We start from the raw sequence: 26,267 nt of genomic DNA, 5'->3' as shown, positions 1-26,267 counted from the left end.
TCATGAGTGCAATTTAGAGCTTTTTAGTAAAAATGTCACATTAATTGTTAACTGTATCTATTATGTGAGTTTAGTTTAATTTGTAATTTTAAATGGATGAAGTTAAATTAATTTGCTCATCTTGACTCTGAAAGTTAAAATTTTTAGAGGGAATGTAGCAGACTCGCACGTCTAACATTTATCAACGTAAAAGTAAAAAAGTAAAATCTCTACACTTTCTGTCATATCTGCAGATGCTAATCTCATGTGTTGCTTGTGCTGCAGTTTTTCGTAGAAAAACTCTACGAAGCGTCCAGACCAGTTTTTTATCTTCGCCTAACTTGAGGCAGTTCTGCGCTTTAGATAACGTTTAAAGCGTGACTTATCATTTGACAGTGAAGCAGATGCTTTATCATCCTGGTTTGTTTTGAAACAAAGATGGAGAAACCAAGCAGCATGTACTGAATGCAGTGCACAACCCGGCAGAATGTTTTTTTCTTTTCTTTACACTGCAAAAACACAAAAATTACCAAGTATTTTTATCCAGTTTCTAGTGCAAATGTCTTAGTTCAGTCTCATTTCAAGGGCGCTAACTTACAAGTTACTTTTGAGCAAGAAATATGAGCTTGTTTTAAGTGAATAATTCCACAATATTTGTGAAAAAGTATTTCTTCCACTGGCAGATTATTTCACTTATGGGAAATAATTTATAAGAGAAATAAATTGCCAGTGGTACTGGTACTTTTTAAAAATCATTATGAAAGAATCATTGACGTAAAATAAGCTCCTACGTTTTGCTGAAAAGTTACTTGTAAGATAGTTTTGTCTTTTTTCAAGTAGATTAAGATATTTGCACTAGAAACAAGACAAAAATACTTGGTAAGACTTTGTGTTTTTGCAGTGAACTCTTGCTTTCCTCAAGGAAAACACTGGTAACTTTTTGGAACATAATTTAAAAAATGTTATTTTTTAACTAAAAAAATGTTGGCGAGCTCAGCAGATTTGTCAAATTTTGCTGTTTGTGACAAATTATATTTCCTCATAATATGCAGCTTCTGTCATTGTCTTGTTTTTGTATTAATATGGTTGTATTGTTAAATCCTTTTGTATGCCTTTAAAAAAGGAAGGAAGTGACTTCGACATCTGTAGCTTGTTTCTTAATCTTTTGGGTTTTTCACATCAGCAGAATTTCCGAGTACAAACGAGCTTAAATGTGCCAACTCAAAGCTGAAAATCATAGAATCTTATTTTTAACCTTAGAAATATATGAATATATGTGCTCTTTTTGCTCAATGCACTAAAATAAATATTGCATTTTTTTCCTTGTACCTTCTTGAGGAAACTAGATTAAATACTATCCATTTATGGACCCGGGTCTCTTCCCAGAACCCATCCAGGAGACAGAAAGTTAAACACCATAAATACCGCTGATATTCTGAGGGAAGGTTTGTTCTTTTGTTCTCATTTATTTATTAAATGTAAATAAACCATTTCAGCTCTGCAGTAAAACATCCAGAATGGTGTAAAACAGTGATTATTATTTAGTGTTAATGGAGGAAAGTGGCATGCTTTCCCATCGCTCTCGGCTGCAGCTGACTCACCGTGTTGTTGTGCTTATGAGTGTTGGACCTTAGCAGACTGTCTAAAGTTGTTAATTTCCCAGCACAGAGCCGAATGAGACAATCATGACTGGTAACTAAAATGCAGAATTTTTGTTCATCCTGGCTCATTTTATTTATAAATATTTGCCATTTGAAATGGGCTGTTTCTGACCAGTTGCATAATTTCCTCATAATGTGCATCTTCTGTCATGGTCTTGTTTTTATTTATTTTATTTTTAATTGGGTGTTGAGTTGCTTTCTATTCTTTGATTTCTGACATTGTTTGGAATTTAAGGTTGAGTTTCTGATTTTTTTCCTTCTTTTGCTTACTTTCTTTTCTAAAACAGAAATTTCAAATGACAGTATTTTTAAATAGTTGCTTATATTTCAATCGTCCCTCTGAGTTGCATGAGGGCTATGAAAATATTTGTTTAATTACAAAAATAAAATGATAATACTTGCAGAAAAAAGACTACATTTTGTTGGGAAAATTTATTTAAAAACCTCCTTTTTTAAAAATAATTAAGTTTTGTATATCTTTTCACACCCATTTGTGGATAGCATATTTTATTGTTGCAGTGTTTTCTCAAATGGCTTTATTTGTGGTTTCTCTTTTCTATTTTTTTTTACTTCAGTTCAGTTTTGCTGGGTATGTCTGCAGTCATTTATTTGGGGGTTAAAAATGGCTAAAATTAGATTGTTATGCATGAATTTTGTACCATATATGTCAATATGTTGCTAATAATAAATAAAAAGATATTTGAAAGAAAAATGTCTTAAAATTACTAGAAAAATGTTATTTTGATTATTTAAAAGCTTACTGAAAATATTTTGATGCTGTTAAAAGATTTTCTCTTAATGAAATGAGGAATGATCAACATTCTACATTTTAGTATTTTATTTATTTTTTTGTTTTTCCCAATACAAAATGGCACAAATTTGCTGCTTTATTCTCCTAACATTGTGTCTTTATCCTGGTGATATCATAACTTTATTTATGTTGGTGTTTTTGTATAATATCTGTTCAGCACTTTGGTCAGTTTCACTCATTTTAAAGGTGCTTATAAATAAAATAAATTTGGCTGTATTTAAGGAAAACAAGACAAAGGTTTTTTTTCTTAGTATTGTGAGAATCTTAGTGCAAAAGATAAAATCCATATTTCATAATAAATACTTCTTGAATCACACATTTGGGTTTCAGTTTTCTGATGTGACGCAGCTTTCATGCAGCAGTAATTGGACTGAATCACCATTTCGTTCCACTTCATTTGTTCTCCTGAAATAAACTCAGAGCTGTGAGCGAAATGAGTCGGTCTCACCGTTACTCTTCTCACCTGGACGGACAGATCTGGTCCAATTCTTTTCCAGGTCCTGATCGTGATTTATTTCAAAGAATTAGAGGGAAAGCATCTTGTTTCATGCTCTCTGAATTTTGAAAGTTTAGGTTCTCCAAGCTAAATATATTAAAAAAGTATATTTTTGTTGAATTTCAATCATAAATATTCCCCCATGTTCTTATTTTACAATGAGAAAACTCTGATGGCATTACTACAAAACCAAAGTTTCTTAAGGCGTTTAAATTTTTTTTAATGCAAGAGGTCAACGCAAAGTTGGGGAACAAAATGATAAATGCTGGTAATGTCTTTCTGCAAACAGAGAAACTCGCTGTAAACTCAAATTATGTTTTGGTTTTATTGGACAATTTTTGATTCAGAAACCAATTTTTCTATTCAAACAGTCTGGAGATTCTGTTTAAATTATGCGACTGAAAGAGGAAAAGAAAATGTAAACGAAATATTTATTGAAAACAATTTTATAAGTTTTGTAGAATGGTTTATTTCATAATTAAGTTTGAGCTTTTATTGTGACAAAATGTCAGCGTCCAAGTGACATGAATGCTTCTGTATGTCTTTGAGTTAAAACGTAGTTCTGTTTTCTTTTGCTAGTATCCTCTCTAGCATGTGGTAGAAACTCTCTAAATAGTTTATTTTAAGTACTTAAAAGGTTATGTTTCATTATGAAAGTTTTAAAGTCATAAATACACAACCGTGTTATGTAAACCCACAAGTTCCCTTTATGCAACTCTGGAATGTTTTGCATAGGTGTTGGTCATTTTTCAATTTCCTACTTTTGTGACTTTGGTTGTTTCATACAATGTGCTGTTTTGTTTGCTTTTTGTGGGATATGAAAGGTGATCTGCAGCAGAACATTTTGGACCAGACATGCTGCAGTAACTCCCCATCAGCTTTGACATCTGATTTAAAATAGTTTCAAGTCATACAAACCAAGCTTTGCGATGTTGTGTTTTCAGGTAGCTCTCTTCAGCTTACCTGTGCAGCAGAGCTGAGAGACAGAGCAGAAGATGCCTCCAAGGCCGTCCTCAGGGGAGCTATGGGGCATCCACCTGATGCCCCCAAGGTATGACTTCCTGATCTGAAATTAAATATTAATTTATGTTATTCCAAACAGAAATATCAGCAGTAAAGCACTGATAATGTTGGTTGTTGTGACTAGGATCCTAGTGGACTGCCTGCTGCCCAATGGGATGATTCTGACCTTGGAGTGTCTCCGAGAGGCCACGCTAATCACCATCAAGCATGAGTTGTTCAAGGAGGCCAGAAAATATCCCCTCCATCACCTCCTGCAGGAGGAAACCTCCTACATTTTTGTCAGTGTTACACAGGTGAGAACTTGATGGGGTTTTTTTTTCTCTGCAAAAATAAGCGAAAGTATTTTGAAAAATTTTCTTTTTGCATGTTTTTTGTCTATACTGGTTCTAAAAACAGGTCAAGCGCTTAAAAACAAACCCAGCTGATTTTTGGTAATAATTTAATGTTTTTTAGTGTCTGGAAAAGTAGTCATTTCAAAACCCTTCTGTATGTAACATCATGAACCACCTAGTAGCCCCAGCGAAGGCCAGTGCGTTACCTAGCAACCTAAGCAGATACCTATCCTAACCTGTTCAAGGGAGAATAATGGGCCACTTTAAAGCTGAATTACGTGTATTACTTCTGATTTATTTATTTTTTAAAAGTTTTATTTATTTTTTTGCTCTAAAACAACAGGAAGCTGAGCGGGAGGAGTTCTACGATGAGACTCGAAGGCTGTGTGACCTTCGACTCTTCCAGCCTTTCCTCAAAGTGATCGAGCCGGTCGGCAACAGAGAGGAAAAGATCCTGAACAGAGAGATCGGTGAGATCCTGGGTTCTAATAAAACACTAAACAAGGATTTTTCTAAATCCATAAACATAATTTTGTTTGGAGTAAATTAAATAAATGATGGATTTTTCTGCAATTTCAGGATTTGTGTTGTTGTTAGTTGGCCACAATCAACTTAAAACGAATTTACCCTCCATTTTTTGTGTGTGTTGTGTAAGGTTTTGCCATCGGCATGCCTGTGTGTGAGTTCGACCTGGTGAAGGACCCAGAGGTCCAGGACTTCAGGAGAAACATCCTGAATGTTTGTAAAGACTCTGTGGAGCTGAGAAACGCCAGCGGTCCTCACAGCAGAGCGCTGTACGTTTACCCCCCCAGCGTCGAGTCGACACAGGAACTTCCCAAACACATCTATAGCAAACTGGACAAAGGTAAACAAAGATTTACAATCCAATCAGACAATGATGATCAAAGGAGTAACTGAAAGGATACCCGTACAGCTGTTGTATAAATTCAGTAGAAAACATCCAGAATACCATATTGCATCCGTTTGCCCCATGCTATTTAACAATAAATTTGCATACTTTCTCGTTTAATAGTATTGATATGATTTCTTTTATTTATTTATTTTCTGCTGGTCTTATAGGTCAGATTATTGTTGTAATATGGGTGATCGTTTCCCCAAACAATGACAAGCAAAAGTATACACTAAAGATCAACCATGACTGTGTGCCGGAACAGGTGAGTTTCATTAACCACACATTATAAATACATTTTTAAAGCTGACGTAATTATAACATATAACAGTAAAGAGTGCATAGGGCGTTTCATTACATTAAAATATTGTTGAATATTTATTTAAAACATTTATTTATGATATTTTTGATTTTTATGGTTAGTAGCTACAGGAAGCCCAAAATTCTGTGTCTGGAAAAAGTATATTACAGCTTACACAGTCCCTGAAAAACGTGCAGACTTGTCCAGCACATAATTACTGACATCTTTCACAAGGAGAAGCTGCAAAAGACCATTACTACAGAAACTGGTAGTTCAGACTGCTGACTACTAATAAAAAGTTGAATGGAAGGAAAAACTGGTAGAAAAGGGAGTCACAAATAACAAGGTTAACTAACACAAGACTGATTAGTCTGTTGGTAATAAATCTATATAATTTGAGTTAAATTTTTTTTTTTTATTGACTGAAATGCAAACTGCATTTCAAGACAGTAGTTCACTTATTGATGTGTCCAAACCAAACTCCAACATAATCTCTTTGAATGCATCGGGCCCTAAAGGTGATTGCAGAGGCCATTCGCAAGAAGACGCGCAGCATGCTGTTGTCCCCAGAGCAGCTGAAGATGTGTGTTCAAGAATATCAGGGGAAATACATCCTCAAAGTTTGTGGCTGTGACGAATACCTGCTGGAAAAGTATCCCATAAGCCAGTACAAGGTAAGACCCAGCTGACTGGTTCTGGGAGATGGGACTGTTTAATCCCAGTGGCTCTGTTTGGCATCTATGGAAGAAGATAAAGGCCACTGCTAAAAGGTATACGAATTCTGATTTTAATCTCAGAATTCGTTTTTTTTGTTTTTTTTTCAGAATTCTGACTTTTTTTTCAAAATAGTTTTTCTCAGATGGAGAATTTTTTTCTCATAATTCTGACTTCAGTGTCAGAATTTTCACTTATTTCTATCAGAATTCTGAGGGGGTTTTTTCTCCATAGATTTTTTTCTTCAGAATTTTTGTTTTGAATTATGACTTTTTTTCTCAGAATCAGAATTGTTTAAATTTATTATACACCATCTGGCAAACCAAATCTTAAAACTCAAATCTGCCCAAATAAATTAGGAACAGGCTGAATAAATTGTAGGTTTACTAATCCAATAACAAGGAAGGTACAATGTTTATTTACTTGTATTTTGACCATGATTGATACAGAATTAGAATTCTGAGATTAAAGACAGGATTATTTTTTTCTTTAGTGGCACTAATTGTCTTCCACAGTATCGTACAAACTGTTTCTTTATTCTCTTGCAGTACATCCGTAGTTGCATCATGTTGGCCAGGATGCCAAACCTGATGCTAATGGCTAAGGACAGCCTGTACACTCAGCTGCCTACTGATAACTTCGTCATGCCATCATACTCTCGACGTATCTCCACGGCAACGTCGTACATGAATGGAGAGGCTTCGTCCAAGTCGCTGTGGAGCATCAACGGGACTCTGCGAATACGAATCCTCTGCGCTACCTACGTCAACGTGAACATACGGGACATAGACAAGGTGGGGACAAAACTACATCAATGCTTTTACATCCAATAATAAACGGATCAGAATCTAAACTTTGTTTTAGAGCAGAATCACTTGACTGTTTTCTTTTCTTTTCTTTTTTAAAACTTTGCACAGCTTCCTTTGTTCCTATTGTTGCTTCCTGTTGAAATAAACGGACATTATGGAGCTTCCAACTGAGTTCGCCCAAACTCAGTTGGAAAAATGCAGATAAACTAAGTAGCAAACAGCACAAGCCCTTAATAAAAAATAAAAATACCCAGATGTTTTTGGCAGTAAGTTGGTGTTTTTTGGTCTCTGGAAAACGAGCTGTTCCAAAAACCTCCTGATTGTTACCTAGCAATTCACGCTGAGTTTCAGCGCATTTGGTCGACTGGTTTTTCCGTTGAATGCTCTTTACAGTGGCTGCTGGAAAAGACAGTTTTAATGTTGACTTACCACCCAGAAACCTTTGGATGCATTATTGTTGTTTGTGCAGGAGGCTCCACTTCTGCTTTTCAAAGATGTATGGTTGTATAGTTGCATTTGTCTGTTGCCATTTTACCTGCGAGTGTAAACGTTGAGGTTGGTGGCGTAGCCAGCAGGGGCTTATTTAGATTTAAAGTGACAAGATGCCCTAAAACAGCTCGTATTAAAATGATTTTGTTCAAAAATGATATGAACATGTTTTGTATAGACCATAGATCTATTCTAGCCTATGCAACCTTTAAATGTAATTTTGAATTTCCCCTTTTCTTGTAGATTTATGTGAGGACTGGAATTTACCATGGAGGTGAACAAATGTGTGACAACGTCAACACACAGAGAGTACCCTGCTCTAATCCCAGGTACGTGGTCACTACTTTTAAAAAAATATATCATACTCTATCAAGTTAAGTAGTTATTGGATGGAGGATAGATTAACAGCAGGATGGTGAGATTAAATTGCCAAATTACTGTATATTGCTGTTGAACCAGACCTTTTTTCTCACCTTTCAGAAGTTTCCATTCCTTGTCAGATGCGTTGATTTCTGTTTTGTGCAGGTGGAATGAGTGGCTCCCGTATGACATGTACATCCCGGACATCCCCCGAGCTGCCAGGCTCTGCCTCTCCATCTGCTCTGTTAAAGGCAGAAAGGGAGCCAAGGAGGTAAGACACCTCTGCGTTTAACCAGCGTTTACTAGAAAACATAGAAATGGTTCTGTTTTAAATTCTGACTGCAAAGTTATCGGTGGAAATCGCAGGACAGTGAAAAAAACTTCTGCTAATCCGCTAACGCATAGTCCTCATGTGACGTTACACTTCCAGGAACACTGCAGCTGACAGCCATCTTGGTAGGTATCTGTTGCTAACTGTCTTTACAGTTGCTATGGAGTTACTATGACAACAATAAACAAGACACTAGCTAAGAACTAGCTCTCGACTAGCCTCTATCTAATTTATAAACAACATAAGTACATTGTAACTTTTTTTGAGTACTCTACTTTCTTTTTCTTGGTCTTGAAGTTGTGGTTCTTCAATGCTTTGCGCTGCATTTGCCTACCAAGATGGTGGTTTAGTGGCGCGGCTGACATCCGGTTCAGACTTGTGGGAACTATGTATTCAGCCTTTCTGTTGAAATGTGCTATACAAATTAACTCGGTTGATTAATTGATTGCATCGTGGTGCAAATTGTTTTGCTCTTTAGCTAGCTTTGAAAACTGTTAGCAAACTTGGCTTCCTTTAATTTTCCAGATTAGATTTAATCTGGAAAACAGTTATAAAACTGGACTGTTTTATAAACTCTCAGTGGAATAAGGTTTGACATCTCTGAAGTTTTGTTATCGACTGTTAAGAATTCAAGTTGTTATTCTTGCTCTTATTTTGAAGGGGGAGAACATTGTTTCCTCTCCATGTTGCTGTTGTTTTTTTCCACCTCTGTCTCAAATATACAAAGTATGTTTTATTTCAAACATACAGGAAGAAAATAAAAAATGGTTAATCTAGAACAACGTATAAACATAAATACAATAGTTGTGTCTAAATTATAATATCCAAATTAAATTGGTGCTTTAGGGTTGTAGTCTTTCAAGGCCAGATGTCATTAGAATTGAAGTTGGTGCTTTAGCATTAGCTTCCACTAAATACTAACACACTATGTAGTGGAAGCTAATGCTAAAGTAATGTTTTAGCATTAGCAGAACTCATGTGACTAGAATATAATATACTTTATAATCCCCAAGGGGAAATTTGCTTATTTGCTGACAAGCTACTCCATCTAAAAAGTAAATATAGTAAATAGTAAATTATGATTAGTGCTTTTAGGGTTAGCCCTGCTAGCTTTTTAGTTAGAGGTTCCACCATTGGTCAAATGATGGCAGGGGGAGTAAAATATGTAGTTTTGCCTACATAGGATAACTTTTTAGAAACAACACACACCTAGCAGTATATTTGTATAATGTGTGTGTGCTGTTTGGAAGTCCTCTTCTCCTCATCAGTCTGAGGTGAATGGAAGCTGTGGCGTCATCTTTGGCTCTGTTTAATTACTAATCAGTCATGGGCACCTTGGTGGCAGAAAACATCAACAGGAACAGAATCAGCTAAAGTGACTTGACCATTTATTTAAACTGGGATTTTTTTATGTTGAAAAGTTTTTTTTTTAACTCACTTTGTTGTAATTTTACTGAAAACACAAAAGCAGATTAAGAATCATATCTAGAAATATTTTTAGATGAGGTTTGTGTGGGTGGAGTGTATCAATGAAAGTCAGACATGGATATTGTAATGGACACCTAAGGTGAGTCCCGTCTCCTGACCCGCAGAGCTAGGTTGATGTCAGAGTAGCGGATGCCCTTTCATGGCCTGTCTAAATTAAAGATAAACACCTTTCTTTAGCAGCCCTTTGTCCCAGCACTTAGTCTAAACAGGTGCATTTTGACTTGCTGGCTGCAGGTAGCTGCCACTGCCACATTCACAACTATTGTCCGATTGTCAGAATAATCGATTAAAAAATTAGTAAAATAATTGTTTGTTTCTAATTTCAACAATGTAGAAATTAATGAATGAATTAATGAAACCGAAAACTTGATGCATATTGTCACAAAATTTAAGACATCTGTAAAATGTCTTTAAGTCATGTTTTTAATGTTAAGGCCTTAAAGACTTGTAGTCATTGGGGAAAAAACTAATTTGGCCTTAAATATGTTAGTCACAGGTCTTAAATGTTGTGGCAGAACTATTTAGTTTTATATATTCTGTGTAGTTTTCATTTTTTTTATCTCAAAGGACTTAATGTTACTCAAAAATTTGCGTTGCACACAGATACTGTATCTTCATTGCGTTCTGTGACTTGAGGGAGTTGCTGCTAGCTGGTTACTAGATAGCTAGCTAGCAAGGGTAAAGCTAACTAGCTTTCTCTACATCCTTTGTGGATAAGTGCAAATTTATTGCCAGTTGGCTGGACAATATCTCACTTCTGTTAGCAACCCGCACCCATAAATAGCCATTATTTGCAATTTTTCTTTTGTGATACAGTTCTTAAATTTATTGATAATGGTCTTTAAAAGTCTTAAATTTGAGTTTTGAAAGCTGTAGAAACCTTGTTATACACTCTTCTGGGTTTTTATTGGAGTGAAATCTTGTAAAATTCACAGTTTGTGTTTTATTTTAATTTTGTGGTGTTTTCCAGGAACACTGTCCACTAGCTTGGGGCAACATTAACCTATTTGACTACACTCACACTCTGGTGGCCAACAAGATGGCTCTGAACCTCTGGCCAGTCCCTCATGGCCTTGAAGACCTCCTCAACCCAATAGGAGTCACTGGATCTAATCCCAATAAGGTATTTAACATGTTTTCATAAGAAATAATGGGCCATAAATGGCATACAGCAGTCTGCATGGTATCTGAGTATATTTTTTGGTTTATTTTAATGTATATTTAGGAAACGCCATGTCTGGAGCTGGAGTTTGACCACTTCAGCTGTCCTGTCAAATACCCAGACATGAATGCAGTGGAAGATCATGCAAACTGGATCATCTCCAGGGAACTGGGGTTTAACTTCAATCTCTCAGTCAACCACTCGGGAACCCAACAGGTCTGTCAAAAATAGGCATTTAATTTTACCTGAAATTGTGTTTAAATTGACAAGCAATGTCGATGTGAGCAGTTGACATCAGTTTCCGCTCTAATGGAATTTCCCCTTCCATAAATGAAATTACATGAATTAACATATTTTGCATGGTGTAATGCTGTTAAATGTTTAACGTGTGAAGGGAAAATCTGCTGAATGAGTTGTGATTTAAGCCTGAGGATTTTATAACACGTTATGTTGCCTCCTCATATTTTACACAAGCTTTATAATTAACACGTCTCCTCACACTGTTCACAACCTCTCACATATCGTTCTGTGTATCACATCACTTCTGTATATGTACAATGAAACTTTTAAAAAGGGTCACGTTTATTCAGAGTTATTACTTTTAGGAAACATAGGCTTGCTTTCAATATTACTGGTAAAACAGAAAGCTTTGCTTCCCTTTATAGTTTGAAAAGTCCAAAATAAAAAAAATCTAATGGGAAATGAGAATTAAATCTGATTTATTTATATTTTGACCTTTGCTTTTGTTTTAATATTCATAAGAGTGTGATGGATGGATGGATGAATGGATGGGGGGATAAATAATTAACTACAAAACCTTTTGCTAACTTGTTACTTCCAACACCAGGATGGTGGCTCAGAGGTGCCAGTTCAGATTACTCTCTTCAGTTATTTATGACGGTGTAGATGATGCTCTGTCTTATCAGATTTCTACATGATGTGGGGCATGAAAACCGTGACTTCTGCCGTGTTGAAGTGATACATTGAAGAAACTTGGCCAAGGAAGAGGACATGAATGATGCTAGCTGATTTGCTATTCTCTTTTTTTGTTTTTTGTTTGGCAGATGTAAGAGTGTCAGTCTTTGATTTCATACCAGGATAATTTTATATGGTTTTAAATATGGTGGAACATGATTTATACTTAATTTATAGTTTTAAAAGCTGGTTTAATGTAATGTATTTGGAGAATTGTGGGTTTATCATCAGATTTCCTCATTTTTCCAACAAAAAACTCAACAAATCTCTTCTGTTTTTAAATATCCCAACGCTGAGACACCATTTCTAACATTTTCAAATAATATATCTTAACATATAAAGTTTCTTTCTTTGTGTTGGTGGGTTTCAGTGTTTCTTTGGACAAAGTTATTACATATTCACTGATTTACAGGAAAAGCACAAGAGATAGTCTGGTACTGTGAAAGGCTGGTTTAGATTTTACATCTCCGATTAGAACTACTTTGTCATTTTTAAGTCTACACAAGCAAAAATCAAATGTGGGGTTCCTCAGGGCTCCATTCTCGGGCTCCTCTCATTCTGTATCTAATTACTAGCCTAGTTCAGATTTTGGATTACTAACTCTTTCATCATACATATTCGAATGGCACACAACTTTATTTTTGTGTGTGATCCCTGAGCCAGGAAGTCCATATTGTCAATGAGTGGATTTGGTCAGAATTTTCTCCAACTTAAAGCTGCAGTTGGTAACTTTTATAGAAATATATATTTTACATATTTGTTAAAACGGTCACTGTGTCCTGACTGTAGAATATGACACAGATAACCTTTTTAAAGGCTTGGTTGTGACAGAATGTGTTGATAAAACCATCTATTAGCCAACTGTTAAAATATCTTCCTTTGCATTCAATTAGTAATTCTGAAATTTAAATTATATTCAACAATGAAATAAATTGGCACTACACAAATAGAAACTAATTCACTATTAAAGTAATAATTAAGCTTACAGTTGTTATCCTGAACTTCTATTTCTGTGGCTTTTTAGAGTGCAGTGGGCCGCAGAAATAGTTAGGGTGGGCCAGATTTGGCCCACGGGCCTTAAGTTTGACACATGTACCCTAGGTCATCAAAAAACTTATTTTTTTCTTTCATTTTCCTGCATAACATCAAATTAAGGGGATGCAGCATTCACTTGTTGTTTTGTGTCATGTCTTATAAACAAATTACATTTTCATTATGAATATATAGATATATATATATTTTTTATTAACTTCTATTCATTTATTGTCCTGTAAAACCGTTTAAATTACCCTGTGCCAATAAACTTGACTTATTTGGCTTAATGAAATTCTTGTGAACAAGAACTTTATAGAGAAATTTATAAGCTGTTGAGGTTGCCACTCTTTTATAAAAGCCAAACTGATAACATTTTATTTCTTGTTTTAATGATTGCAGTGCATGTTGGGTTGTTTTTTCCAACAGTCTTTTGGTCTGTATTGGGATCTATACGCTGTTTTTATTGGCGATTACTTCTCCAGTGTGGATGGTTACTGTGGGTGGTAATGAAGTGTTTCAGCGTGTCGCTTCTGTTCGGTTTCAGAGCAGTCGGGTGGCCAGAGATCACGCCCTGACGGAAAGCGACAGCGAACAGATGCGACAGCTGAGTAACAGGGACCCTCTGTCTGAAATCACTGAGCAGGAGAAAGACTTCCTCTGGAGACACAGGTAAGCAACTCGTTCACACAGGAACCACATGGCGTACCAAAACATAACAATCATCTGCTTCCTCTGCCAGGCATTACTGTATGAACATCCCAGAGATCCTTCCCAAGATACTTCTTGCTGTCAAATGGAACTCCAGAGATGATGTAGCGCAGGTAAAGCACAGTTGTAGACACATTGCAGTTTGCTTGGAAGGCAAAAAGCTGCTCCCCAACGATGACTAGCATTGGTTTTACCTGTCAAGTTGTCAACAAAACGCATTAAATAAGGGTAGATGTACGCTTTTCTACCAATTGTCAGCCCTACAACAACTAGTAACAAGGTCAGCAAAAAGTCTTAATTAAGAAAAAATAGTGAGGGAGAGGGAAGTAGTTCAGTTATGCTAGCTTGACTATGACAATCGTAACATGTAGATGTGCAGCAGAATGCAGTGTGTTTCAGTTGGATTAGAAAAACAAAAAAAAGGGCAACCCACACACCAACTCTGACAGATCATCAGTAGAGCAATGTTTAAATTAACTAATCAACCACCGCTGTGTTAGCTTAGCTAATAGCAGCAGTAGCTAATCTACCACTTATTAATAATCTCAAAATAAACATAGTATAAACAGAATACTATCACAATGAATTATTAATAACAGTAATAAAGGATGTTAAATAAGAGTGAATTGAAACAGTCTTTTTTTTTTTTTTTTTTTACTTTTCCAAAGTATGGTACTGGAAAAATCTGAAAACTTACCTTGAAAATGCTTGAAAAGTCCTTGAATTTTACTGTGGGGAGAATTGCACAAACCATGATTTTGATTTGGGAAGCAAAGATTTATTTTCAGAAAATTTAACTTTATTTCAAATGCAAAAAAAAGTTTCTAAAGCCTTTCTATGTTTGAAATTAATTGTTTTATGAGTTTTTATTTCTTCAAAATGTGTTACATATGCAACTCTTAGAAAAAATATTGCACATGTTATTTTATAAAGATATTTTTCCACCTTTTTATTTGTTGATGTTAAATATGACTTAAGTGCACCTCATTATTTTGCTCCTCAGTCAATTTATTTTAATTCCTTCGTGCCAGATGTATTGTTTGTTGAAGGAATGGCCATCGATCCGTCCAGAACAGGCCATGGAGCTGCTGGACTGTAATTACCCAGACCCCATGGTCAGACACTTCGCTGTACGCTGCCTTGACAAATACTTGACCGACGATAAACTCTCCCAGTACCTTATCCAGCTTGTTCAGGTTGGTCTCAGTCTAGTACAGAACATAAATACAACTCTTGGTTTACTTGTCTTAACATTTTAAAATAAATTATCTGAAATTTTCCAAATCTGTCGATGTGTGAAAGGTTTTAAATACAGACTGTCTGCATAGACTACATTTAATATAATGCATTAGTGGATGATGAGTAAACCAAAAGGAGTTTGCAGGAGCAGAAAATTTTTAATTCGCCTCACTCGATTTGTACCCTAAGGCAGTTGCCAAGATGTTTATTGGATGTTTTGTTAAATAGTTCCTCATACTGGAACTAGTTTTTGACTGGGGCTGGATGATATGTCTGAAAATGACATCACAATACAAGTGACTTTTGAAACTCAGACATTTCCATGTTTTTTTTCTAGAAAATTTCTGAGATCTCAAAATTTCAGAGTTTTTTCTAGAAAACTTTTGACTTTCAAATTCAGAAATTCAAATCAAATTTAGATCAAATCTATTAATCTCAAAATTTTTGTTGTTTTTTTATTTTTAAGCAGTTACAAGGCATGGTGGCAAAACCTTAAACTGCTGCTGCGCAAGTTACTCAACAAGTTGTTGCTAGGTAACCAAAGAGTGAATGAGTTAGTTGATGTTGCCAACCTTTTGTAGCTGAGAGGTTGAGCTACAAAAGGTTTCTATGTTGGAAGCAACTAGTTTCCAGCATTGAAACCGCAAAGCCTTTCCTCTGCCTTCATTTCCCAGAATGCTGTGCGGTTGTAGATCAGACTTTAGTGAATTTTTTATGCATTGAATATTTAGTATTCTATCAGATGTATTTTCTATTGATACTGAATTATTGTCCAGCCCTATTTTTGACAGATTACAGTATATAAATCCTTTAAAGTTAGATATAGATTCCAGAATAACTGACAACCATGCACACCTTTCTTCTAGGTATTAAAATACGAGCAGTATCTTGACAGTCCGCTAGCTCGCTTTCTCCTCAAAAAGGCCCTGACCAATCAAAGGATAGGCCATTTCTTCTTCTGGCATCTCAAGTGAGTCATCTATTCACTTCCTGCATTAAAAAAGTTATTGATTCTTTGTGTCATGCTAAGATTCCTGCATGTGATTATGGTCTCAGGTCAGAAATGCACAACAAAACTGTGAGCCAGAGGTTTGGGCTGCTGCTGGAGGCTTACTGCAGGGCTTGTGGCATGTACCTCAAACACCTGAGCAGGCAGGTGGAAGCCATGGAGAAGCTCATCAACCTCACCGACATACTCAAACAGGAAAAGAAGGATGAGACACAAAAGGTTAAATACCATTAGCACATGAGTCTTCCCTTTGTTTCAAGACTCTGTATATTTTTTAAATTCTTCTGTTTTAATATTTAGTAGGGATGCAAACAAATATTATATCGTCGATTAATGGTTTACTAGTTTAAAATTAGTTCCAATTGATTAGTAACGTCCGCTTAGAGCTTCTGTTAATGTTGTAGTTTGGCAGCCATCCAGCAGAGGGCGCCGCTGGTCATTCTTAAGCGGAATCGTTCATACAGAAATTAAAGATGGCGGCAGAGTCATTCTAGAACGGATAAGAGAGTCTAAACAGAGTCCGGTGTGGGATGGAAAACTAATTTTATGCGGTTCAGCTTAGAAACATAAACACTCGACAAACTTCTTAATTAATTTCCTTAGTAGCGCTCGTTCTGACCGTTTTCATGACGGAACTGTGGCGACAGAAAATGACTGATGTGCTACGGAGGCAAAGAAAAGCGGAGAAAACATTCATTCAAAAACAGATGTGTTTCAGTTGGGAGGAATTCATTCATGGGGAATTAATTATAACACACTTTAGTCCCTTATTTTTCTATTCAGAAACTTATTTTGTTATATTTTATAAACATGTCTTCAGTTTATCAATCTGAGAAAGCCACAATTTTCTCTTTTTTCAGTAAACACCTGACGGAAAATAATGTTGTAATGTGTGTGCTTTTTTAAATTCAGCACATTATAAAAAGTTTAGTCCTTTATGTTATAAACATGCGTTTTTAAGAAAATGGCTGCTTATTAAGTAATAGTCAATAATTTAAGATCAATCAGTTTTAGATTAACTCATTAATTGATAACTTGCATCCATAATAAATATGCTTTGAACTATTTATTTTATAGATATAATATACAATCTACAAACCCTGAGCCTTGAAAATTTGAGTATAAGAGTTTTATAAACCCTGACATTAAATTCAAAAATACTTTATTGATCCCAAAGGGAAATTAAATCTAAGCGTAAATATTTGCTTTTATATTTTTGGTAAAGGTCCAGATGAAGTTTCTTGTAGACCAGATGAAGAGACCCGACTACATGGACGCTCTGCAGAGCTTCACCTCTCCACTCAACCCTGCACATCAGCTGGGAAATCTGAGGTTTGCAAAATGATGAGCTGTTATGTTCAGTTATGTGGACGAGGGGAAAATAACTGACAGCGCCTGATGTCTGTAAACATTTTTCTGTCTCAGGTTGGAGGAGTGCAGGATCATGTCATCCGCAAAGAGACCGCTGTGGCTCAACTGGGAGAATCCTGACATCATGTCTGAGTTACTGTTTCAGAATAATGAGATCATCTTCAAAAACGGAGATGGTAACAATCTCACACATGTTGCTCTCTAGCAAACATTCCTAATCTCTTATGGAAACCTACAATGACACACGTCCACACGAATAGTTTTAAACGTATTCTGAAATGTATGCCGAAACGATTAATCAAATTAATCGTGATTAAGAAATTATTGCCATAATTGTCAATTAATTTAGTAATTGATCTTTAACTGGCACATACAGAGTCTAAAAAAGGCAATTTGCTGAAATAACAACAGACTCAGAATAGTATTTAATCTAAAAATGTACAAAAATATTTAGATTTTGCGTTTAGAATAAAAAAAACAAAACTTTTTTCTGTAATTATGTTCTATCCAGATCTTCTTAAGTGGCAGTTTGGCTTCATCTTTGTTTCTATCTGTAATCATTTGTGTTTGTCGCAGATTTGCGGCAGGATATGCTGACGCTGCAGATAATCAGAATCATGGAGAACATTTGGCAGAACCAGGGACTGGACCTACGGTACAGCAATCAGTAACGATCTCTGTCTGAGTCGCTCTCGTTGGGTACTTTGGTGTGATCGGGTCCGCTTTGTTTCCTCAGGATGCTCCCCTACGGCTGTCTGTCTCTGGGAGACTGCGTGGGCCTGATAGAGGTGGTTCGAAACTCCCACACCATCATGCAGATTCAGTGTAAAGGAGGCTTGAAAGGAGCCTTGCAGTTCAACTCCAACACGCTGCATCAGTGGCTCAAGGACAAAAACAAAGGAGAGACGTGAGTTTTCCACTGGTTTTAACTAGAGATTCACAGATGTTAGTATCTGTATCAGTCCCAATATTTAAAAACATTTAGATGGGAATCAGTGACAAGGTTTCTGATCCATATCTATTCAGTCTGATTCTATGCTTTATTATTTACTTTACATTATATATAGATTTTCTTACTGCACTTTCTGAGCCATTTGAAATAAGGTTTATTGCAGTCCACTTATTGTTTTTATCAGTTTCAGTTTGTTTATTTACTTTACATTGACTGTTATACTCCCAATTGCACTGGCTGAACAAATTAAAGTTGTTTTTACATGTTTGACCAAGCTTGTGAAGCTATTTATGTATTTCAGTTTGCTGTACTGGTGCAGAGTTATCAAATACATTTTTAATTCAGTACATTTATGTCTGTTGCTTAAAAAAGAAAAATTTTTAGTCAATTAATCTGTTTTTCTGTATTGGATCGATATCATCTGATACTGAACCTCAGATATTGTATCAGAAGTGAAAAAAGTGGATCGGTGCGTCCCTATTAATGAGGACATAATTAGCGTCCGTCTTATTCCCACAGAATGACTTTTTCATGTCTGTTTCACATTTATTTGTTGTTTTAAATCTGCTTAGCGATTGAGAATCTGTAGTAGCTCTTGAGAGTGGGCATTTATCATATTATTAATTGTGAAAATTTCTTATAAGAATTTAGATTTACCATCTTGTTAAATTTCAATTAATGTTAGAAAGAACCTGACATCAAAAATGTTACTATTTTCTCCACTGTTTGTTCCACAAGAACATCAGTAGATATCAGTAAACTTGAAAATATGATTAAATGTAATAAATTTTTGCAGTTTAGAATCATACTGCTGTAAAAATGTGGAAATATGAAGAACCTGGTCTCAAATGGAAATGTTTTTCAAGAGGAATATTTGTTTTTGGTGCTATGAATGCTGTGCTACGCAGTCATAACCGTACAGCTACCTAACAAAGAAGAAGTAAATAGTTGTTTATCATCATTTTTATTGTTGGCAGTATTGTACCAGAAAATATTGTGCTAAAATCTGATTAATATTTACATTTTTCTCTGTATTTGTGCAGGTATGACATGGCTGTGGATCTGTTTACGAGGTCCTGCGCTGGCTACTGTGTAGCCACGTTTATTCTGGGGATCGGAGACCGACACAACAGCAACATTATGGTCAAAGATGACGGACAGGTAACTCCCACATGCAAACAGACATTCGCCGTTCTTCTATTTCATTTAACATTTGTAAATATCTGAAATGTTTTATGTCTGGAAGCAACGTTGATGTTCCTGCAGCTTGTTTTCCTCTGGATGTGTGAAGTTACTGAATAATTGTGTACTAATTTAGCAATTGATTTTAAAAAATCATTTGTAAGGAACCTCTCAAATGCATAGTTTTAAATGTATCTAGTTCAAATTCTGTACAAAAAAATGAAAAATCTCTTATTCAGCACCTTTTGCTATCCAGTTATTAATTAAAAAAATAATCAAGAGGTAATTCCTAGACTTTACTGGTGTTAAACCAGAGAGGTTTGGGATTTTGTTGATGTAAGAAGTTCTCTTTCGCTGCAAAGGCAACCTTTCCTACAAATAATCAAGCAAATCTTTTCTCATTTAAAAAAGGAATTGAATTATTTATTTGAAATTTTTATGTATTTCTATTTGTGAATATAAAGGGTTAAATGACAAATCTGCAGAATGTGCTATTTTTTATTTCGATTAATGGTCAGAATAATCGATCGGACTAAAATAATCGTTCCTAGATGAAGCTTTAGTTGAGTTTCAGTAAAACATTGGTAGTTGAGCTGGTATTTTTTGCTGTTTCAGTTGTTTCATATAGATTTTGGCCATTTCTTGGATCACAAGAAGAAGAAATTTGGCTACAAGAGAGAGCGAGTCCCGTTCGTACTGACTCAAGACTTCCTCATCGTCATCAGTAAGGGATCCCAGGAGTGCACAAAGACCAAAGAGTTTGAAAGGTTATTTTTTTTCTTTCTGATTTATTATTATGACTGTTTAGTGTTGGTCTGACACACACATGCAAGCCCTTTAAATCTGATGACGTTTGGAAACCTGTTAGCCACTGTACATGTTTGATTTGCTTCTTATTTCTTTGTTAGGCAGCTTTAACGTGGAGGGAGAATCGGCTCTCGATTTGAAAGAATAGGGCTGAAACAATTAACCAGATTAATTGTGATTAATTGATTTAAATAATTAACTAATTTAGTAATCGATTAAACTGGAGTTTATACTCAAAAATTAAGCTAAATAGCTAAGTAATTAAGCCAAAATTGTACAAAAAGCTTTTTCATTTAAGGTAAAAAACTAACTTTATTCTGTAAATATGTTCTGTTGCCTTTACAAATTAATCATTATCAACAAAATGTGGCTCTTCTGACAAAACTGTTTTACAAAAATATGTCTTAATATCAAAGGAAAGTGATTAAAGTGATTTCTGCAAAGATAATACTGAAATAAAAATGTGGAACATAAAATGAGCAGAACTGGGTAGTATCTACATTCATTCAGTTACAATTGCATTTAAAAAAATTTTTATTTAAGGATTATTTTTACTGCGTTGTACTTTTAAATTTTTATTTTGAAGTAAAAACTTCAAATTGTAACAAAAACCTGTGTTTGTTAAAGGTTTTACCAAGGTAAAAGAACTGATTTGGAGGAATTTTTCATTTTTCTGATTTTGTAACTATGTTATTATATGAATTATTTTCATTTTAGTGTTTAAAATACCAAAATTTACATATTGTACTTTGGTCCGTCTGATGATGTAAATATTACATGTTTGATGTTTTGATCAGTTACTCAGAACTTCAGTAGACTTTTTACCAAATACCTTTCTATGTTTGAGTTGTTACTTAGACGGCTACTCTTTACTTTTACTTGATTAAAAATATGTTCTGCTCTGGAGTTCGATCTCTTCCCATCCGTGTTGTGATGCAGTCGCCATTTTGGCTCCAGGTTCCAGGAAATGTGCTACAAAGCATACCTGGCCATCCGCCAGCACGCCAACCTCTTCATCAACCTGTTCTCCATGATGCTGGGCTCCGGTATGCCTGAGCTGCAGTCGTTCGACGACATCGCCTACATCCGGAAGACGCTGGCGCTGGAGAAAAGCGAGCAGGTGAGTCCGGACTTCTCCGTCTTTACGTCAGCAGGAACTTCAGGAAACGTCTGGATAATAAATCTAACAATATATATCGCGATAAAAAAATGGCCGATATCAATACATCTGTTGGAATATTCACTGAGCTCCGATCCAGAACCGCACAGCATTCTGGGGGATGTAGGCAGAAGAAAGTCTTTAGCTCAGAGGTGTCCAAAGTGTGGCCCGGGGCCCATTTGCAGCTCCTGGATTGATTTTATGCGACCTTTAAATTATACAAATGTGTCTCAGGTAGTTGATGCAAGACTTTTTTTTTCCAATTAGGACCCACAAATTAAAATCTTCTCACAAAAACATCAGATATAACAAAGTATTTATCTTTTAATTACATTTTCACCCCATATTTCATAACTGCTTTAGAAAAAAAAAAACCCGTCTTGGAGTGAAAACTGTAGATAAAATAGGAATGGTCACCAGTTATCGGTATTATAGATATTCAAAACAAAAATCGTCTGACATGAAAAGCTAATAACGATAAGTTTTTCAGCCGTATCGTCCAGCCTGACTTCAGAGTCTCCTTTTTTTGTGGGTTTTTGTTTCCTGTGTGACGCAGGAGGCTTTGGATTATTTCATGAAGCAGATGAACGACGCCCACCATGGAGGTTGGACCACCAAGATGGACTGGATTTTCCACACGATTCGGCAGCATGCACTAAACTAAACGCATTAAACTCAACATAGAATATTTATTACTACACTTTTTGAAGGGATTTATTTTTCCATTCACGGCAAACTCTATGAAACTCTATGAAGTTTGCCTTTTGATTAATTTTTGAAGCACTTTTTCCCTTGTTTTGTAAACGAGGTTCTGGGTTTTCCTCCATTTTCCTTTTTGTTTGCCTTTATTCAGGGTGTGCTGCTTTTGTCAGTGTGTCAAATTTTCCTCAGGACCCTGACGGTAATAACCTTCCCCAGACTTTCATGTTTGAAAAAAAAAAAAAAAGGAAATTTCTTCCCTTATTTTGCTGCGCTTTAAATAAATTCAACACAACTTGGAGGAGCCACGTCCGCCAAGGTGTTAATGTAGCTGCAAAGCAAGTCTGACTTGCTGACCTTCAGTCGTTGCAGTGCTGCACTTTTTCTCAACTTTGCTGGAGAGGGGGAAGGCACAGGAAACGGTGCACAGATTTTGTGGATCATCTCCCATCTACAATGTCTTCCACAGATAATTTTACCTTTTTTCATTGTTTGGGTTTTTTGAGCAGAAATTTAAAGACTAAAAAGCATCAGAGATGATCTCCTGAGATTTTCTTTCTTCGGCGACTTCTTGTCGTAAACTTCAGGGCAAAGATGCCTCTCCTTCAAAATAAAAAATAAAAAAAGCACTGTAAAAAAGTAATGTGTACAGATTTATAACGTTTTAAATTAATTTATGTATTTTGTTTCATTTTGAACGTCAGAAATATAACAGGTGATACTATTGATTTTGTAAATATGTTTGGAATTTTGTCACTTTAAGCCTCTTTTAGCACCATTTGATCTGCAGATTTTTTCTTGACTAGACATAATGCTGATGCCTTTTTATTTATAAAGTTGGCCTATTTATTATGTCCAGCCCAGAATAATTTATTTAGAGAAGCAAAACTGCAAGAGGGAACATTTTGGTCTTGCATTACATGTACAAGAAGTGAGGAAAGAAAACACACCGGCACTTTGTGTGCAAACAGGAACAGAGATTGTCACACCTTCGAACCCCCCCCACCCCACCCCCTACCCCCCACCACCACCACACACACACACACACACATGCGGTTAAGTCCCAAAATACACAATCAGAGTAAATTAAACTGAACTAAGAGCGCAAAACAAATTGAGGTTTATAGAAAATAGTCAATTTAGTCAAGCAATATTTTTGACAAGTAACATAAAAATCAACTCTGACTACATATTTTCAACATAGGGAGTTTTTCTATCCCAAAATACTGTCCAGACTAACCAACTTTGTGTAGTGATTGGATAGTAGTAGGAGAAAGTAAAACCTATTTACAACTTTTTGCTATTCAGTGCCAAGGAGAAAGCCAGCAGAAGTATATAAAAGCATTAGGTTGGAGAGTTAAAAAACCGGCACCCTCTGGAAGGATTTAAAAGCCCTCTATGACGAGCCAAATCTGTCTTTAATTTACAAGACATTTAGTTTGCATTGTTCCCCTCTGTGTTCGGGCCTGAGCCAGTGCTGCCTTGCCTCAAACTGTCCTCTTAATGAGGAGTTGTGCTGAGTATGCATGTTTCACTTTTCTCCATATAGGTAGTTTTACCTGAGAGTTTAACACAAGTATTATCGTAAGGATGTTACCCGTCGCATCAGTCTTTAGCTCCCTCCATAGTTTACCCACAATAAAATGCTGTTTACCCCTAAAACTGTCACTTTAGGCTAATTCTATGCAACTTTGGCTAAGCAAATTATGCTAGCAGAGCTAATTCTGAAGTAATTTGTGACAAAACAACACAAACTGTATATTTTATCCTCACAGACGGCTCCACTTTTAAAAGCCTTAAAAACATGAATTGAAATTTGCTTCACACGTTTAACAGTTGGTGTTTTCTGACTCTGAAATATGGCTGATTAGTTTTGCACAACCAGTATTCAAATGGCCAAAAAGACGACTTAAGATGGATTAAAACTTCATTTGTTGAAAGTGAAGACACTTAATGATTACATTAAGTGTAACGGGAACTTTGTTGAAAGTAAAATGTTTTCAGTATTTCAGTTATTTGGCATGTAATCAGTGCTGAAAACTGCAACATGTGACACTAAACCTCTCAATGGGCTGAACTATGAACTTTGTGATGCTCCAGAAATTAGAATATTTTACATAATCAGGGTAATTAAAAACCCATTATGGTAAATTAATATATTGAAGAGCTTCACCAGACCAGCCAGGTGTATTAAGAGGCCAAAGTGACGATTTGTTTTAATTTGGTACAGCTATTTTGTTTGGTTTATGCAGCATCATTAGCCTGGACCTTCTGTTGTTTTTTTCTGAGTGAATGCTGTGAAAGCTCATATTGTAAAAGCACTACAAGATGGGGGGAAAAAAGCTAAATAATTTGAATTATTCTTGCCTTTTTTTGGACATTAGTCTGATATGTATGTTTTGCAAATAGCTTAACGAGTGTGTTTGACGAAAAATGTGTAATTAGGTGTGGCAACTATGCTGTGTGTTGTCATCCCATGCATCCTCTGAGTCATTCTGTGCAGGCTGCAGAGCTTCATTGGCAGGTTCCAGTGGAAAACGACGCATGTGCCATGACACCTGCAATAACGGTGTCTTTAAATGTTTTGGAAACAACCCGTCTCCACTGGCAGGAAATATTTGCCAGCATTTTTTTTATTTGTTTCTAAGGAAAGATAAATAAGGGGAAACAAACTTTTTTTATATATGTATATTCATGTGTTACTTGAAATTTTATGAATTGGAGAGATTATGTCCAATTAGTACTAATTATGAGAGTCTGTATTGTACTGTACATAAGCACCGATGGCTGAAGCATTGTTTAATACGAGTAGTGAATGTTATTTGTGCCACAGTGAAGACTCAATTACATCTTGATCTGAGGGATTGGTAAATAAACTGAAGACTAAAAAAATGTTATTATCTTATAAGATTCCAACGGTTTTCTAAAGCATGGTTGGTTAAAGTGGTTGTTTTACCAATGGAGGAAAAATCCAAGTTTTTCCTCCTGGAAGTAATCACACTTCAAAAACACAAAATCTTACCAAATATTTTTAGTCTACTGTAGTTTTTAGTTCAAATATCTTAGTACACCTGAAATAAGACAAAACTAACTAATAAATTACCTTTAACTCAATAATTCTTTATTATTGGGGGGAAAAATACTAGTTTGATTGGCAGACTATTTCACTTACAACACAGGAGAAGTGTTTTGTTATAAGTGAAAATAATCTGCCAGTAGAACTAGAATTGGGTTGCTAGGTGACTGGGTGGGCTTGGCTGGTGTTGCTAGGTGACTGGCTGGGCTTGGCTGGCGTTGCTAAGTAACGGCACAGTGACCATTGTGAAGTTAAATAATCTGCCAATGGAACTGGTATGTTTTTCATCAATATTAAGGAATTATTTACTTAAAACAAGTTGCTATATCTCGCTGAAAAGCTGCTTGCATGTTAATTTTGTCTTACTTGAAGTGTACCAAGATATTTGCATTGGAAACTAGACTAAAGATATGTGGTTAGATTTTGTGCTTTTGCAGTGCACCTTCATCCATAAAACGAGAACACTTTAGGAAGTTCAACACAATAAAGTGCAATAAGCCGTAATCTTGCCTTTTTAGTGGCTTTCATTGTGACTGTTGGACTAAAATGTTTAATCTACCATGTAAGCCATTTGTCTTTGTATTGAATTCAATTGTCGCCTGATGGTTTTGTTTGTTTTTTTTGTTTAAATGCACTGTTTCTACTGAGCCTCGGATTGAGCCATGAACGGAGAAGATGTTACAAAATGGATTTAAAATTCTGTTTTTAAATTTCAAGCAAATTCTCTGGAATATAAAATATTTTACTTGTGTGCAGCTCTGTGAGTTAGTGTAGTAATGTACTGTGCTGCCAGAACTTTTTCACATCCTACTTGCATGAGATCAGTATTTATTTTCCTGATTTTATAATTGTTTTCCCCCCTTTTTTATTTTGATAAGCATACATTCACCTTATTACATAATACCTTAAGTCTGCTCCCTGTAGGTTTTGGGACATTTGGTATTTAAGTCACATTGTTATTATTGCTGGTTTATTTATGGATGTACATTTGTTTTGCTTTTGCTCAACATTCAGAGAGGCGACGGTTGTATTCCCTGACCGACCGACTAACTGGTCACCAGGGCATTCTGTGAAGTTGTGTAAATAAATTTGTTAAACATTCACCTGCGTGTTTGCTCCTGTGCTGTCCACAAGTTCAAACTGTTCCTGCAAACTTTTGTTCGTCACTGCTACTTTTACTGGGATTTTT

General features: G+C 35.7%; 1 protein-coding gene across 3 annotated transcripts in view; it reads left to right on the top strand.

The window, feature by feature from the left end:
- LOC116725670 (phosphatidylinositol 4,5-bisphosphate 3-kinase catalytic subunit alpha isoform-like) overlaps positions 1–26,181 on the top strand; it is a 30,200-nt gene extending 4,019 nt beyond the window's left edge. Inside the window, exons 3-27 of one of the 3 annotated variants that reach the window (XM_032571882.1) lie at positions 1,318–1,424; positions 3,892–3,998; positions 4,095–4,263; positions 4,646–4,772; positions 4,958–5,167; positions 5,383–5,477; positions 6,032–6,187; positions 6,776–7,021; positions 7,769–7,854; positions 8,051–8,156; positions 10,675–10,827; positions 10,930–11,082; positions 13,421–13,545; positions 13,616–13,697; positions 14,616–14,780; positions 15,690–15,793; positions 15,880–16,051; positions 17,058–17,164; positions 17,258–17,379; positions 17,780–17,858; positions 17,940–18,110; positions 19,199–19,316; positions 19,953–20,104; positions 21,102–21,264; positions 21,860–21,967. In XM_032571882.1, coding sequence (XP_032427773.1) covers positions 3,943–3,998; positions 4,095–4,263; positions 4,646–4,772; positions 4,958–5,167; positions 5,383–5,477; positions 6,032–6,187; positions 6,776–7,021; positions 7,769–7,854; positions 8,051–8,156; positions 10,675–10,827; positions 10,930–11,082; positions 13,421–13,545; positions 13,616–13,697; positions 14,616–14,780; positions 15,690–15,793; positions 15,880–16,051; positions 17,058–17,164; positions 17,258–17,379; positions 17,780–17,858; positions 17,940–18,110; positions 19,199–19,316; positions 19,953–20,104; positions 21,102–21,264; positions 21,860–21,967 — 3,225 coding nt within the window. In that variant the 5' untranslated portion in view covers positions 1,318–1,424; positions 3,892–3,942. Of the gene's footprint in view, positions 1–1,317; positions 1,425–3,891; positions 3,999–4,094; positions 4,264–4,645; positions 4,773–4,957; positions 5,168–5,382; positions 5,478–6,031; positions 6,188–6,775; positions 7,022–7,768; positions 7,855–8,050; positions 8,157–10,674; positions 10,828–10,929; positions 11,083–13,420; positions 13,546–13,615; positions 13,698–14,615; positions 14,781–15,689; positions 15,794–15,879; positions 16,052–17,057; positions 17,165–17,257; positions 17,380–17,779; positions 17,859–17,939; positions 18,111–19,198; positions 19,317–19,952; positions 20,105–21,101; positions 21,265–21,859 lie in introns of all 3 variants that reach the window. The other 2 variants (XM_032571883.1, XM_032571881.1) reach the window with 2 other exon arrangements.
- Positions 26,182–26,267: the final 86 nt, after the last annotated feature.

This window comes from Xiphophorus hellerii, chromosome 9 (assembly GCF_003331165.1).
Source record: "Xiphophorus hellerii strain 12219 chromosome 9, Xiphophorus_hellerii-4.1, whole genome shotgun sequence".
NCBI classification, from domain to species: Eukaryota; Metazoa; Chordata; class Actinopteri; order Cyprinodontiformes; family Poeciliidae; genus Xiphophorus; species Xiphophorus hellerii.
The sequence above is the reverse complement of the archived record's forward strand: the minus strand, read 5'-3'. Positions and strand labels throughout refer to the sequence as shown.